A 16,684-nucleotide genomic window follows, 5' to 3' on the forward strand; every position below is an offset into this window, starting at 1 on the left:
GGGAGAAAGGGCCATATTTATGAATAAAATACGTGCTCTCAAGCTGCACTAAAGGCTTTTCCTCACTTGTCGTTCGGGGAAAAAAACGTGTCGTGCGAATTGGGAGCACTCTCATTTAAATTACACTGCCTACAAGAACATTTTGTGTCGTTTGGAAAAAAATCGTCTCGTGTGTAGTGGACTCTTATTTAAATTACATTGCCTACAGGACATCAGGAAAAAATCGGATGAAACTCACGACAAGTGGGAACGGACCTGTAAGAATCAATTCCAAATATCTGTTTGGACAAAATGTGTTTGAGTCTCACTTGAGAGCGAGGATTTTTGTTCATAAAATGGGGTTTCAGGATACATAAATAGGGGGAAAAAAGATTAACACTTTATGGCCCGTTGCCCAAATTGAGAGAAAGCCACTTTTCTGAGGGCCCATTTCTCAAATTTAGTGACAAAGTGACATTATAATCGTACATATTGAAGGATTATCCTTTGTACTTTTAAGCCTCTGAGGATAGTCACCATTTTGGGCTTGGCACACAAAGTGTTAAGATTAAAAGAAAACACAAAATCAACTATGAATTCAGACGAAGCGTTCAGTAAACAAAACTTGTATTTCAATCCATGAACCCAGTCTTATTAAAAGATTAGCTCCCAGACTTACAACTTCATGTTAACATGAACTTTGAACCTCTGCGCAATCGTAGATGCATGAAAAACGTACCTACCTACAAAAAATGGACGAACATGGAGTTTGTGGATCCCGGAAACATTGAACCCGCGGTCTTCGCACTGGGAGACCGCCACGGGAAAGTACAAAGAAACCAAAGAGGGAGAGACTAAGGGCCATATTTATGAACAAAATACGTGCTCTCAAACTACACTAGCATCAATGGGGATACTCAAAATTTTGGGCCTGGCACAAAAAGTGTCAATATTGAAAGAAAACACAAAATCAAAAATCATGTTAAGACGAAGCATTCAGTAAACAAAACTTGTATTTGAATCCATGAATCTAGTCTTAAATGAAAGATTAGCTTCCAGACCTACAACTTCATGTTGACATGAACTTTGAACCTCTGCGCAAGCGCAGATGCATGAAAAACGTACCTACAAAAAATGGACGAACGCCTACAACTTCATGTTGACATGAACTTTGAACCTCTGCGCAATCGTAGATGCATGAAAAACGTACCTACCTACAAAAAATGGACGAACATGGAGTTTGTGGATCCGGAGTGAATGCTCTTACAACAATGCAACCCGGTCACAGGTAATGAAAACAAAACAATAAACTATCAATACAAAAATAAATCACATTTGATTTGGCTTTTATCTTTTTTACAAAAATGGAAGCCACATTTAAACAACTTGAAATGTAGCTCGCCTGCCTTGTTAGCTAGGTCGCGGGTTCGATTCCCGCCTTACACGTGTATTTACTAACATCTTAGCCGTACCAGTCACACGTGTCCCTGTGTATTGAGATATATGCAAATGGGAACACGCTAACAAATGTGACACAGCATTCATTATCGGCATACAGAATAAAATGTGTCATAGTTGACAGTAAGTATGAGATGATGATTTCCTAATATCTTCATTACAGAAATCTCAATACATATTTGAGATTTGATTTGATGCACAGTAATAAATCACCCATTCCGAGGCTGACTGCATTCCGAAACGGAAAGCAGCACGTGTTATCCTAGACGGCCACCCGTTCAGATACCAACCACGCACAACGTTGCTTTCCAGTAATTCTTCGGAAACTAGTGCTAGTGATCTAGTGTTGCTGTTTTTAATCACAGTAGTTCTTCAGTTTGAGTTTAGGCACAATGTTCATACACATGAGTTCTTGGAACCATTCTGGTCTGGCATACTGTTGAGGTTGAATCCTTAAAGGTATCATGCTGTAGCCATAAGTGTATCATTTTTCTACGATTCCTCCCTTATGCATTTATTAACTCAGGTACAAACTTATGGCAATTCATTTTATGCGACTAACTAACTAACTAGGTTTGACTATATTTTCAACCAACCTATGGGAGGGGGAAAAATTTACCTTCTAATATTACTCAGACATTGCTCCAAACATGTGTAATACATACCTCCTTATGATGGCACGTAATCCCGGCCAATATTCCATTGACAAACACCAAATACACACCGGGCTCTTGGAACAGAAGCTTGCACGAGTAGGGAATATTAATGTGGGATATATGCGTACTCGACTTACAGCTATGACACCACTCACTGTACGCTATCCTACCACACTGGTTACATACATCCATGTTGAATTCATCACTAGACACCATGAGTCTCTCAATAAGCAACATACTCGCGCCGTAACTAATCAGACAATCCCGCTCCATCTCTCCTAACCGGAGACCTCCCTCTCTACTGCGCCCCTCTGTCGGTTGTCTCGTGAGAACCACCCGCGGGCCACGAGACCTGGCGTGTATCTTATCCTGCACCATATGCTTCAACTTCTGATAGTACACAGGGCCGGAGTAAATGTAAGCTTCCAGCGCCTCCCAGTCGGTTGTCTCGTGAGAACCACCCGCGGGCCACGGGACCTGGCGTGTATCTTATCCTGCACCATATGCTTCAACTTCTGATAGTACACAGGGCCGGAGTAAATGTAAGCTTCCAGCGCCTCCCCCGTGATTCCCGAATAGAAGATGTCCTTCCCCTGATAGTTATAGCCGTGCCTGATCAGTTCCTCTTGCACGTCGACCAGTTTGGTGCCTCCGAATGCGGTGCCTTCCTTGTAGTTCCCCTCCATGAGACCGGCCTTGCCTGCTAGCAGCTCTATGAGTTTCCCTACCGTCATCCGGCTCGGGTACCCGTGTGGGTTCATGATAATATCCGGACATATCCCACTCTCATTAAACGGCATGTCTTCTTGCTCTACTATCAATCCTATCACACCCTTCTGTCCATGACGAGATGAGAACTTATCTCCTATTTCAGGACGCCGGGTTTGTCTCAGCAACATTTTGATAAGGAAAGCATCCTCGCTGTTTGAAGACACCAGGACCTTTTCTAGATAACTAGGCACGGATCCCTTGTAGGACACGGGAACTTCTTTATACTCAGTAATCCTATCACACCCTTCTGTCCATGACGAGATGAGAACTTGTCTCCTATTTCAGGACGCCGGGTTTGTCTCAGCAACATTTTGATAAGGAACGCATCCTCGCTGTTTGAAGACACCAGGACCTTTTCTAGATAACTAGGCACGGATCCCTTGTAGGACACGGGAACTTCTTTATACTCAGGCCGTGTGGGTTCATGATAATATCCGGACATATCCCACTCTCATTGAACGGCATGTCTTCTTGCTCTACTATCAATCCTATCACACCCTTCTGTCCATGACGAGACGAGAACTTGTCTCCTATCTCAGGACGTCGGGTTTGTCTCAGCAACATTTTGATAAGGAACGCATCCTCGCTGTTTGAAGACACCAGGACCTTTTCTAGGTAACTAGGCACGGATCCCTTGTAGGACACGGGAACTTCTTTATACTCAGGGGTGGCCATGGAGATGGCTGAGACGCTGATGGTAGGCATGGACTTGTTGACGAGGACTTGACGCTCGCAGATTTGTTCCCCGGGAGCCACGATACCGTCCTGGTCCAGAGCACGGTGTCGGTATACAGGTTTCCTGTAATACAATGGAATATACATACACTCAGTGGTTCAGTAAACTGTAGACCTCGATCTAACAAAGGAAGGGGGGGGGTCTCGATCTAAAAGGGGGGCATAGTCCCAAACACTAATCACCCAAACAATCAAATAGAACTAAATATTTGAGCATTCTCGTGCAACATAGGTTGAGCAACGTTGCGCGTAGTTGCTATACGGATGGGTGGCAATCGCGTGTTGCTGGTTTTTCCCTATTCCACTAAGGCTAAGAGAGGTTAATGTGAGTAGGCGGGTAGCTTGTTGCCGAATGACCTTAGCATGTATACAGTGACGTCAAATTAAACACATTTAAAATATGTACTACAATAATAATAATAATAATAATAATAATGATAAATAATAATAATAAGGGACTACCTCGTGTCAGTGAAATGGGGGTCTTTTCTGACGAAATTCCTCTGTGCGGAGTCCAGTATGTAGGACTAGTGCACCCATGAAATGGGGGTCTTTTCTGACGAAATTCCTCTGTGCGGAGTCCAGTATGTAGGACTAGTGCACCCATAGTAGGGATGTTTATTTGTAGGGATAAACCATAGATATCACAGATTTGATAATAATAATAATAATAATAATACCTAATAGACAAAAAAAATTATTTATAGGGATGTACATAGAAATGGGGGTCTTTTCTGACGAAATTCCTCTGTGCGGAGTCCAGTATGTAGGCCTAGTGCACCCATAGTAGGGATGTTTATTTGTAGGGATAAACCATAGATATCACAGATTTGATGATGATGATAATAATAATAATACCTAATAGACTCTTGTGTGGAAGGCAACCACTAGGCGAGGTTAACGCCATAGGCGTTTTCTACCATAATAATACCTAATAGACTCTTGTGTGGAAGGCAACCACTAGGCGAGGTTAACGCCATAGGCGTTTTCTACCACCTAACCCTTCCTTAGAGCTCCATTGTTATGTGGTCAAATTCTCAAATAAATGAGGATAAAATTCCATACCTCGGCTGGGATCGAACCCACGCCCTCCTGTTTACCAGGCGAGCGCCACCGAGGCAGGTCAAAGAAATTGGTGAAATTTATGCTAAAAGGGAATAATAAAGATATAACCCGATAATTTGCAGAACTTATTCACTCATGTGTATGAACATTGTGCCTAAACTCAAACTGAAGAACTACTGTGATTAAAACCAGCAACACTAGAACACTAGCACAAGTTTCCGAAGAATTACTGGAAAGCAACGTTGTGCGTGGTTGGTATCTGAACGGGTGGCCGTCTAGAATAACACGTGCTGCTTTCCGTTTCGGAATGCAGTCAGCCTCGGAATGGGTGATTTATTACTGTGCATCAAATCAAATATGTATTGAGATTTCTGTAATGAAGATATTAGGAAATCATCATCTCATACTTACTGTCAACTATGACACATTTTATTGTGTATGCCGATAATGAATGCTGTGTCACTTGATAGTTATAGCCGTGCCTGATCAGTTCCTCTTGCATGTCGACCAGTTTGGTGCCTCCGAATGCGGTGCCTTCCTTGTAGTTCCCCTCCATGAGACCGGCCTTGCCTGCTAGCAGCTCTATGAGTTGGATGGCTAAGATGTTAGTAAATACACGTGTAAGGCGGGAATCGAACCCGCGACCTATCTAACAAGGCAGGCGAGCTACATTTCAAGTTGTTTAAATGTGGCTTCCATTTTTGTAAAAAAGATAAAAGCCAAATGTGATTTATTTTTGTATTGATAGTTTATTGTTTTGTTTTCATTACCTGTGACCGGGTTGCGTTGTTGTAAGAGCATTCACTCCGGATCCACAAACTCCATGTTCGTCCATTTTTTGTACGTTTTTCATGCATCTACGATTGCGCAGAGGTTCAAAGTTCATGTCAACATAAAGTTGTAGGTCTGGGAGCTAATCTTTTATTAAGACTGGGTTCATGGATTGAAATACAAGTTTTGTTTACTGAATGCTTCGTCTGAATTGATAGTTGATTTTGTGTTTTCTTTTAACCTTAACACTTTGTGTGCCAAGCCCAAAATGGTGACTATCCTCAGAGGCTTAAGTACACAGGATAATCCTTCAATATGTACGATTATAATGTCACTTTGTCACTAAATTTGAGAAATGGGCCCTCAGAAAAGTGGCTTTCTCTCAATTTGGGCAACGGGCCACAAAGTGTTAATTTTATTTTTGCCTTTTTATGTATCCTGAAACCCCATTTTATGAACAAAAATCCTCGCTCTCAAGTGAGACTCAAACAAATTTTGTCCAATCAGATATTTGGAATTGATTCTTATAGGTCCGTTCCCACTTGTCGTGAGTTTCATCCGATTTTTTTCCGAATGTCCTGTAGGCATTGTAATTTAAATAAGAGTCCACTACACACGAGACGATTTTTTTTCCAAACGACACAAAATGTCCTTGTAGGCAGTGTAATTTAAATGAGAGTGCTCCCAATTCGCACGACACGATTTTTTTCCCGAACGACAAGTGAGGAAAAGCCTTTAGTGCAGCTTGAGAGCACGTATTTTATTCATAAATATGGCCCTTTCTCCCTCTTTGCTTTCTTTTGTACTTTGCTGTAGCAGTCTCCCAGTGCGGAGACCGCGGGTTCAATGTTTCCGGGTGGGATCTTCCACTATCCCGGCCAGGAGGGACACCTTGGTGAAGTTATCCACGACAAAGTAGACGAACGAGTGCGAGGCTGTGAAGCTAGTCTGCGTTGACCCGGGAGGCACCTCGTGAACTGAAAGAAGACGAAAAGAAAAAAAAAGGTTAATAATTGAAAGAACGAAGTCAGCTCCCATGGCGTAGTGGTCACTGCGCCCGCCTTGCACGCGGGAGACCCGAGTTCGATTCCCGGCGAGGTCAAGAAATTTGTATCATCCAAATAATTGATTCCGTGACTGGCTGTTGCGGGCCCACTCAGCCTCGTGAGGAAAATGAGTACTGAGTAGCTATGACAATATAAATGCGCATAGCGACCGGTGCCAGCATGGTAGGTAAACATTGGATTTTAGGATTATTGAGATATTGGGAAAATCCTACAATGTTCTATGTACATCCCTATAAATAAACGAAGTCAACAAACCACAAAATCCCGTCTGTTTCGCAGGTGATGGACGTGTTTCGTATGCTGCGGAGGCGAGGTCGTATCCCCTACCTAGTGTCTATCTACATGAACGAGAAGCATAAGAGTATCTACGTCAGTGCTGACGGGGGTAGACTGTGTCGGCCCTATATTATAGTCAGCCCCCGCGGTGTGCCACTCATTAATGAAACAGATGTGGAGCATTTGAACAAGGTGAGTTTGATAGTTGTACAACGTTGTGCAACGTTTCACGCTCAGCTATTCCTTTTCATTTTAATGAAATCGAAGCCCGTGTGCAACGTTTTGAAACATTTCATGCTCAGCTTTTATTTCTAAATTGAATGAGATCGAAATCCACTGTCAGAAATATTGTTAAGCAACGTTTTACAACATCATATAACCGCTAAGGTTTTTTTCTTTTAGTGACGGGGGGTCTTACCTTCTATTCAGCGACAAACTACCTGCCTCCTCACATTAATCTTATTCAGCCTGAATGGGGACGGAAAAAGTGGAGCCAGAAATAGCCAACAGTATTGTGATTGTCCAGACGGTTACTCGTCCGGATGCCAACCACGCCAAACGTTCCTTAACATGCACCAGTTCCTGGTATTTTTGATCAAGAGATTTTAATAATTTGAATTAACCGATTAACATTAATCTTAGTAATGATAATATGAGGAACTACTTACCTCGTGTCAGCTTCCAATAGAGGGCCCAGGATACGGTCATGGGTTTGGTTCGGGTACTGCTTGAGAACACACTTGGAGTTCCTGTACACCAGACAGCGGCCAAAACCTCGGTCCAAACTCGCCTTGTTCATAATGAGAGCATCTTCAATATCGTAACCCGAGTACGACATCACAGCTATAGTTGCATTCTGACCTGAAATCGAAATAATAATGATAATTTTAGGTACATAATCGTGTGTCCCGGAAGGCATGCAAACGTCAAAATATTGAAATTTTCTAAGAAGTCGAGGTTCTTTTTCTTCGCCTTTTCCCGCGTACAGACCTGTGTCCCGGAAGGCATGCAAACGTCAAAATATTGAAATTTTCTAAGAAGTCGAGGTTCTTTTTCTTCGCCTTTTCCCGCGTACAGACGGGGTCAGCATTTTTTGTCAGCCTCTCAATCAGCCCTGGGGTGATTGCTTTGGGCTACAAATTTTACGAGCGGATGCCCTTCGCACTCAACATTTGCTATTTCTTTAGCAAAGGGAGATTCAGGCTGGTATACTCCCAGTTTAACGTCCCCCAGCCAGACAGAATCGAACACTACTACACTAATACTAAATGAGATAATTTTCAAGACTTCATGACTGGATTCTCATGCAGTGAGCTCTTCCGCCCGTTGGAGAGATTTGGCACTTACCTGCAGGTAACTTGTGAAAGTTGGTAATCCGAATGGTTTTACTCTCGACCATGGGTCGTTGTGCGTACACCAAGTTATACATGAGTGTGTCTATACGATTCTGCTGGTTGTATCCAATGCAGCCCATGGCTTGCTTGCCCATAGCACACTGGTAGGTGTTACGTGGCGCCTGGTTGTGATGAGGGTACGGGACCAGACCTGGGGAATGAAAACGCTTGTTATACTGAAGGAGTTCGATTCCTGAGTCGAGAAAAAAAAAAAGAATCTTTTCGGTCGTATTTCCAAAAGTTTCAAAGGATTAGGAGCCAGCCTATCAGCCCTAGCTTGGTTGGTAGCGCGTCTGCCTTGTAAGCGCTAGGTCGAACCCACGACCTTGTGCTTCAAAGGCAGGTGCGCTTCCTTCCAAGTTAACTAGACTGGCTAAAGGTAGAAACACAGTACCATCACGTGACGTAAAATGATAGTAGTGTGACTGTCCTGAACGGAATTACCTACAATATTATGGGAAAACTTTGAACTTTGACTTCACGTGACGTGATGGTAGTGTTTCACGTCTACAATTGGATAAAATAAAACAAGGGAAACTCACCAGCACACACTCCCAGCAGAGTAAACGGCGCAATCTGTAAGGCGTGCGAACGTCAAAATATTGAAATTTTCTAAGAAGTCGAGGTTCTTTTTCTTCGCCTTTTCCCGCGTACAGACGGGGTCAGCATTTTTTGTTAGCCTCTCAATCAGCCCTGGGGTGATTGTTTTGGGCTGACATTTGATTTTGGCTACAAATTTTACGAGCGGATGCCCTTCGCACTCAACATTTGCTATTTCTTTAGCAAAGGGAAATTCAGGCTGGTATACTCCCAGTTTAAAGTCCCCCAGCCAGACTAAGCTGGTGTACTCCCTGTTTAACGTCCCCCAGCCAGACAGAATCGAACACTGCTACACTAATACTAAATGAGATAATTTTCAAGACTTCATGACAGGATTCTCGTGCAGTGAGCTCTTCCGCCCCTCCTGGAGAGATTTGGCACTTACCTGCAGGTAACTTGTGAAAGTTGGTAATCCGAATGGTTTTACTCTCGACCATGGGTCGTTGTGCGTACACCAAGTTATACATGAGTGTGTCTATACGATTCTGCTGGTTGTAGCCAATGCAGCCCATGGCTTGCTTGCCCATAGCACACTGGTAGGTGTTACGCGGCGCCTGGTTGTGATGAGGGTACGGTACCAGACCTGGGGAATGAAAACGCTTGTTATACTGAAGGAGTTCGATTCCTGAGTCGAGAAAAAAAAATCTTTTCGGTCGTATTTCCAAAAGTTTCAAAGGATTAGGAGCCAGCCTATCAGCCCTAGCTTGGTTGGTAGCGCGTCTGCCTTGTAAGCGCTAGGTCGAACCCACGACCTTGCGCTTCAAAGGCAGGTGCGCTCCATTCCAAGTTAACTAGACTGGCTAAAGGTAGAAACACAGTACCATATCACGTAACGCCACGTGACGTAAAGTGATAGTAGTGTGACTGTCCTGAACGGAATTACGTACAATATCATGGGAAAACTTTGAACTACAACTTTGAACTTTGACTTCACGTGACGTAATGGTAGTGTTTCACGTCTACAATTGGATAAAATAAAACAAGGGAAACTCACCAGCACACACTCCCAGCAGAGTAAACGGCGCAATCTCCAGATGTGTGGTAACACCAGGTCGTATACCAGACTCTGACACTGCTATGTGAGAATCATTGCCTTCGTTCACGTCTAAATATTCTATCTTCCCCTCGTATAGGAAATCATCGAACCGCTTGAAACCCTGGGAGAAAAAAGTGGGAAAATAAGCGAAATTTCGGAATTCGGCCGAGGAAAAGAATTTTGTCCTGGATAGAACTTGGGAATTTTTGCTGGAGTAAAGCGACTTTTCAAACATATTCGAGGAGTGTAAATATTAGACATTACTAAGATTAATGTTAATCGGTTAATTCAAATTATTAAAATCTCTTGATCAAAAATACCAGGAACTGGTGCATGTTAAGGAACGTTGGACGTGGTTGGCATCCGGACGAGTAACCGTCTGGACAATCACAATACTGTTGGCTATTTCTGGCTCCACGTTTTCCGTCCCCATTCAGGCTGAATAAGATTAATGTGAGGAGGCAGGTAGTTTGTCGCTGAATAGAAGGTAAGATCCCCCCCCCCCCCAAGAAAAAAAGGAAATTTAATGTGCAACATTTTGTTGCATGACGTTGCACAGCGTTGTACAGCGCTTCATGCTGGGCTTTTCCTCCAGATCGAAGACAACTATTTAGCAGTATGGTTGGGCCTTCAGGCCTTTTTGTCAGAGCAAAATGAAAAAAAAAAATGCTGAACAACCCTTTACAACATAGTGGCGGGGGTTTTACCCTCCCTTTGGCGACAAGCTACCCGTCTCTCACATTAATCTCACCCGGCCCGAGTGGGGCCCGGAAAAGCCAGCAGCAAGTAATTTCCGAGATGGGGATCTTATGTAAATTTTATTACCGTACTTGAGCTCGAACCACCAACCAGATACCAAATTCACTACGCCACTGAGGTTGGTCTCTTGATTACAAATTACAGGAAAGCTACTGAACTATTAGACTTTTTGATTACCACTTACAAGACGAGCTGTTTAACTATTCTTGAACTGACAGTAAAAATAAAGCTCTATAACTGCACTTTGTATCTCTCACCTTTAAGTTCACTATTGAATCGTTTGAACACATCTTCAAACATAAGGGATAGCAAAGATCCAGCTAGTTCCAGTCGCTTGTTTCCATAGTAATCTCTATCATCCAGCATATCGGGATCAGACAGGGCAAGAACCATACGTCTGATCATCACTGCGAGGTACATGGCTTTCATTTTGAATCTGGAAAACCAACCATGAATAGATAGCTTTTTCAAAGAAATTGAATTTTCAACCTTTTACAGTTATTTTTTTGGAGTTTTGACCTCAGGTTTGGATTTTTCCCAACTTTTTACATAGGAATCAACCATTTATTTATAATTTTTACCCATTAGCAAATGCTCCATTACTAAACAATTAAATCTTATGCTCAAATAGGATGAATGACTCTTTTTGTCTGAGAAGGTGTAATATAATTATATATTATTGTCATTCCCTTTAACAGAACAAAACTAGTTCCCTGGACATTTTCCTCTTTGAGTGTAATATACACTAATTTGGTCTTGTAACTTTTATTCCACATTTTCATGAAACAAGACGTGGGACAAAAATCTGATTTCTAATGTTTTGTTTCAGCTCTTCTTTCTGGAATTTATACAGCTTATGAGGTTGTGAATTGCTCCACATTTTAAAAAGAAAAAAAATCATGGGTAGATATTGTTGTGTTGTGGGTTGTAAAAACACAGACAGATCAAGATCTAAAGGAATTTCAATTGATATTAACACTGTAATAAATATTAATAAAAAATGTGTTAAGCATAGCTGCTTGCCACTAATGTCGTTCCCCGCTTAACACACTACACTAAATCCCATGACATGACTTAAACTCAAACCACCAACCTCCGGATTCAAAGACCACCGTGCTAGCCACTACAAGAAAAAAAAATAGGTTACTTTCGACCTGTATGTCCGATTTTGATGAAAATTTGGGAAAATGTAAAGAAAGTGAAATTTTTAAATTACATCTTTAACAAATTTCATCCAGTTTGAATCGGCTCGATATAACATCTGGGGGAGAGGGGGCCCATGGAGACCGTTTTTCTGATATAATTAATAATTACCCTATGTATGGCAATTGATAATTAATTACCATACATACTGACTTACCTCATATTAATGACGGGTATGTGAGCTATACAGGTGGAACTAAGAAAGTCCCGGGCATCATCCACTGGGGTTTTCTTGTAAGTTTGAAACCTTTTCTGACGAAGTTTTTTGCCTGAAAAAAAGGAAAACCCGTTTGCACCTCAGACATACTAGATAATTAATAATAATAATAAAAAAAAAAAAAACAAGTGCTTTAATAGCTGTACCCACATTACCTACCTTCTGATTGGATATTGGAAACCTCCCGCGCGGCGCGCAAAGTAAGTTCGTAAGTTGTTAGTAGATTCGTATAAGCTCAACCCATCCTTTAGGGCTGTTTGCCCCTAAACCTCAGGAGAGTGGCCTTTTTGTGTACGCAAGTTCCTAGTAACCAATTACCATAGGAAATATAGGAATAAAAAGTTTTTTTTTGTAGATTGTACCTCGGCACCGCATTTGCATTACTTCAAGGCACATTCTTTTACATCCATGTCTATCCAAGAACGAAAAAGTTCGGTTAGAAAATTTCCGCCCTAGCCGGGATTCAAATACAGCACCTCCAGATTGAGAGTCAGTGCTCTTGACCACTCAGCCAGAGGTGGGCTAAGAATACGAAGTTTATTGTAAATACCTAGATGCGCCAACGCCTGTGTCTGCGTATACACCTGCAAGTTGGCAGCTTCCAATATAGAGGCTCCTAGGTTTTCAATATTCTCTGCGCCAATCATTTGTACAATCTCCTGGTCACTCGTATAGCCCATTGCTTTGAACACGACAACAATGGGGACGTCCTCTGTGAGTGCATTGTGACTGAGGAAGTACTGGCCCTTCTTGAAGATGACGTGTACTCTGTCTTGTTTCTCAAAACGCATTTACTACTCTGCAGCATGATGGGCATACGACCTGTAACAGAGAGAAGGTTGTGTAAAATTAAACAGAGGTAAGTTAAACATAGTTTAGAGCTTGCAATATCTGGTATGAGTTAAAATAAGATTTTGATTTTTGATTGTAGGGAAAGAAGGAAAACAGGGTCCACCTCAGGCAGGAATCAAACCCTCAACCTAGTACTTGCAAGACACACTGGACTCCAAGCTAACTAGGTTGGCTTTTCAGAACCAACCTCAGTAGTGTAGTGGTTAGCACAGCAGACTTTAGATCTGGAGGTTGGTGGTTAGAGTCCAAGGCAAGTCATAAAATTTAGGGTACCTAGTGTATTAAGTGGGGAATGACATTTGTGACAAGCATTTATTTTTAACCCATTTGAAATTCCTTTTAGGTTGGCTTTTCAGTCTTACAAGAAATTGGTGAAATTTATGCTAAAAGGGAATAATAAAGATATAACCCGATAATTTGCAGAACTTATTCGGCGGACTTTAGATCTGGAGGTTGGTGGTTAGAGTCCAAGGCAAGTCATAAAATTTAGTTTAGTGTATTAAGTGGGGAATGACATTTGTGACAAGCATTTATTTTTAACCCATTTGAAATTCCTTTTAGGTTGGCTTTTCAGTCTTACCTATGACTAGATCACTACGGACCACTCGCTGGGATCCACGTGTGTACTCAATGTCTACAGTGATGGGTGCTGAGTATGTGAGATCACGAAGTCTGCACTCATGTGGTGTGGTCTGACGGGTGTAATTAAAACTTTCTTCAATTTCTGGCTTGCCTGAAAAAGAAAAAAAAAAATAGTAAAATATTCTGGTCTGGCATACTCTTGAGGTTGAATCCTTAAAGGTATCATGTTGTAGCCATAAGTGTATCATTTTTCTACGATTCCTCCCTTATGCATTTATTAACTCAGGTACAAACATATGGCAATGCATTTTATGCGACAAAGCGACAAACTAACTAACTAGGTTTGAGTACATTTTCACCTATGGGAGGGGGGAAAAATTTACCTTCTAATATTACTCAGACAATGCTCCAAACATGTGTAATACATACCTCCTTATGATGGCACGTAATCCCGGCCAATATTCCATTGACAAACACCAAATACACACCGGGCGAACTCAGCTCTTCCCCGTTGAACATGGCAATGTGCTCGATCCCAATATTATACATTATCTTGAGCATATTCTTCTCATCATTCTCCGTGGTAATGTGGGTCATCAGGGCCAGGTTCTTCACCAGACCACAGGCTTCGCCTTCGGGTGTGTCCGAGGGACATAGCATCCCCCATTGAGACCCCTGTAGGGAACGGGGACCCGAGACCTTACGAGTTTTCTCGAACTGGGAGTTGATGCGGGTCATCATACCTGCCGAAAATAGACACGATGATTATTTTATTATTATTATTATTTATTTATTTTTAAGAGGTTTGATAGAGGGAACTGCAACTGCTAGGGTCTTATCGTCCCGAAATCGAAGAGAGAAGGAAGACAGGATAGAAGAAAGCCAGCCGTTCCGAGAACGAAACTTATCCCTTCAGGATAAAATCGCAACCGCGGCGCTTACAAGGCAGACGCGCTGCCTTCCAAGTTCCAAGCCAACTAGGCTGGAGTACTTTTTTTCCAAGACAATTGTTTGAGGGAGTTTTAACAATAAAGTCCTACCTCGAAGTATGTAAGTACATTTACTCACCCAGTCCAGAAATATAGGACAGTCGAGATAGGACCTGCGTGACGCCCTGTCTTTCCATTTTGAACCGGCGAATAGTCCAGTTCCCAGTCTGTATTGCAGCGGTCAGGGCGTTGGTTATCGTGTCTTGTCGCATATGATTCACAATGTCGAACTGAGCGGCCTTGATCTTCGGAATGATCTTGTCCGCTATACCTGTGTGACAAGAGGGAAAGGAAAGTTGTTTCGTAGAAATTTAATGTGCAACATTTTGTTGCATGACGTTGTACAACGCTTCATGCTGGGCTTTTCCTCCAGATCGAAGACAACAATTTAGCAGTATGGTTGGGCCTTCAGGCCTTTTTGTCAGAGCAAAAAGAAAGAAAAAAAAATGCTGAACAACGCTTTACAACATAGTGGCGGGGGTTTTACTTCTGTTCTTAATATGTTATTATTTTTTCTTAAATAATAATAAAATAAATAATTATCTTACCAACATGAATGTCAAGATACTTCAAATAAAACAAAGGATCCACGTCACTGTAGATGTTGGCATTGGCCTGCATCAGTTTCTTAATTTCTACATTGATGAAATAGTCAAACGAATCAATGTGTGGTTTGACGAGACCCTTCTCCTTGAGAAAGGATAAGACAAGTTTCCATTTATCTCTGATTTCTGGGCTGTCTTTCAGCTTTGAAGTTTCATCGGTCACCATGGTGAGATAAGTGCCTTATCCAAAGTGGCTATTGAGCTGAAAATGTGGGGGAAACAATCCAATAATTAATATGATATTTGTATTGTACACCTAAATCTAGCATCTACTATTTTGATCCAATGTATGAGACAGTGTAAAACTTTACTATAACAGCCATACATTTTTACAAATGTAAATGTATATAAGTATGCAATAGCCAATAATAGGATACTGAAGGCTTGAAGGCACTGAAGCTGAGCACAGCATGCCTGCAAATTGATGACTCGAGTGTCACATGCTGCATGAGATATAAAAAAAAAATACCATGAACAGCCTTTACAGTGCCAAGCCAGTTGGGTTGCACAGTAAGCCTGTAAAGCCTGATAAGGTATTGATTGAAGCACTGGTTTCAAAATGATTGCATTATTCACAAAAAAAAAAAAATCCGACTTCTGATTTAAATACTTTTTCTGATTTTGAGTAATCCTCTAGAAAGTAGGGATCCATTGAAAAATGATTCCCATTTCGGATGTTCAAAATGCCATCTTGCAGTACATACTCACATCGGAAAATAGGAAATCCCCAAAATAACGGTGATAAGAGGAGAAGTACAGGAAATTATCCAAAATCCAGACAGGAGTTTCACATTTTCTTCTTTTCTGATTTTTATATTTTCAACATTTTCAACTTCAATCGAATCAATCAATCAATGGAGATAGGGTAATAGAAAGTAAACAAAAATGTAAATAAAGAAAAAAGTTTCGTGTGAAACACGCCTTCTTCGGAGGCTGCGCAGATTGCGAGTTGCGCAGTGAGAAGTGAATGTTCCTTCCCCTCTCTCGCCTTTCATCGCTGCAATGCACAAAAATTTGAATTTTTACTTTTATTTTTTAATATTTTTATGGAAAAGAGGTGAAAGTAAAAAGATTGATTTTTTAAAAAATCAATCAAAGGCGGAATTGCAGAAAGCAAGAAGAACCTCTTTTGGTATGTAACATGTGACAATAATTCTCTCAAAGACACCACTTTGGAGTCTCCAAAATCTACTTGCTTGAAAAGAGGTAAGAAGAGAATAGCTTGTAGTCCTTCCAACAGAAAGAAAATGTAGGCAGGACCTGGAGTACCTACTGCCTACAAGTGCATGTTCTCATCAAAACTCTACCCATCATCAATTTTGTACTTGGGGTTCTAATCTACCGACTAGCATCAAGAGATGGTCAGAAACACACTATAGACAAAGCTTAGCCAATGCCTTCTGAAACCAATAATATATCAGTTGCGCTTACTTGGGTGATGTTTCAAAGTCATAGAGCAGGAAAAATGAGGACCAACAGAATTTTTCTGCTCCTCCGCTAGCATGCTTGCATAGTGGCGCTACCTAACGGACAAAAAAAAAAAAAAAAAAATGCATAAAGTCTGACGTCACCCATATTTGAACTCTTTCATTAGAACGGAAAATAAAAATTGAATTTTCGACCTTTTACAGTTATTTTTTCGGAGTTTTGACCTCAGATTTGAATTTTT

At 41.5% G+C, this 16,684-nt stretch overlaps 2 protein-coding genes across 2 annotated transcripts in view; one reads left to right on the top strand and one right to left on the bottom strand.

Annotated features, from left to right (window-relative positions):
- Window positions 1-1,376: 1,376 nt before the first annotated feature.
- On the bottom strand, window positions 1,377-15,861 carry LOC103514721 (DNA-directed RNA polymerase III subunit RPC2-like). Its single transcript, XM_026827609.1, is given in 14 exon segments — window positions 1,377-1,856; window positions 2,176-2,445; window positions 2,571-3,098; window positions 3,526-3,663; window positions 7,447-7,639; window positions 9,158-9,355; window positions 9,767-9,929; window positions 10,811-11,003; window positions 11,928-12,039; window positions 12,538-12,750; window positions 12,753-12,809; window positions 13,420-13,572; window positions 14,959-15,217; window positions 15,724-15,861. Coding segments are annotated over 13 exon segments (2,505 nt in total). The 5' UTR covers window positions 15,182-15,217; window positions 15,724-15,861; the 3' UTR covers window positions 1,377-1,792.
- Window positions 15,301-16,684, top strand: part of LOC103514722 — a 6,537-nt gene continuing 5,153 nt past the window's right edge. The window contains exon 1 of the mRNA XM_026827610.1: window positions 15,301-15,314. Coding sequence (XP_026683411.1) covers window positions 15,301-15,314 — 14 coding nt within the window. The remainder of the gene's footprint in view (window positions 15,315-16,684) is intronic.

The sequence above is a fragment of the Diaphorina citri genome, unplaced genomic scaffold (genome assembly GCF_000475195.1).
Source record: "Diaphorina citri unplaced genomic scaffold, Diaci psyllid genome assembly version 1.1 scaffold1209, whole genome shotgun sequence".
In the NCBI taxonomy this organism is placed as follows: domain Eukaryota; kingdom Metazoa; phylum Arthropoda; class Insecta; order Hemiptera; family Psyllidae; genus Diaphorina; species Diaphorina citri.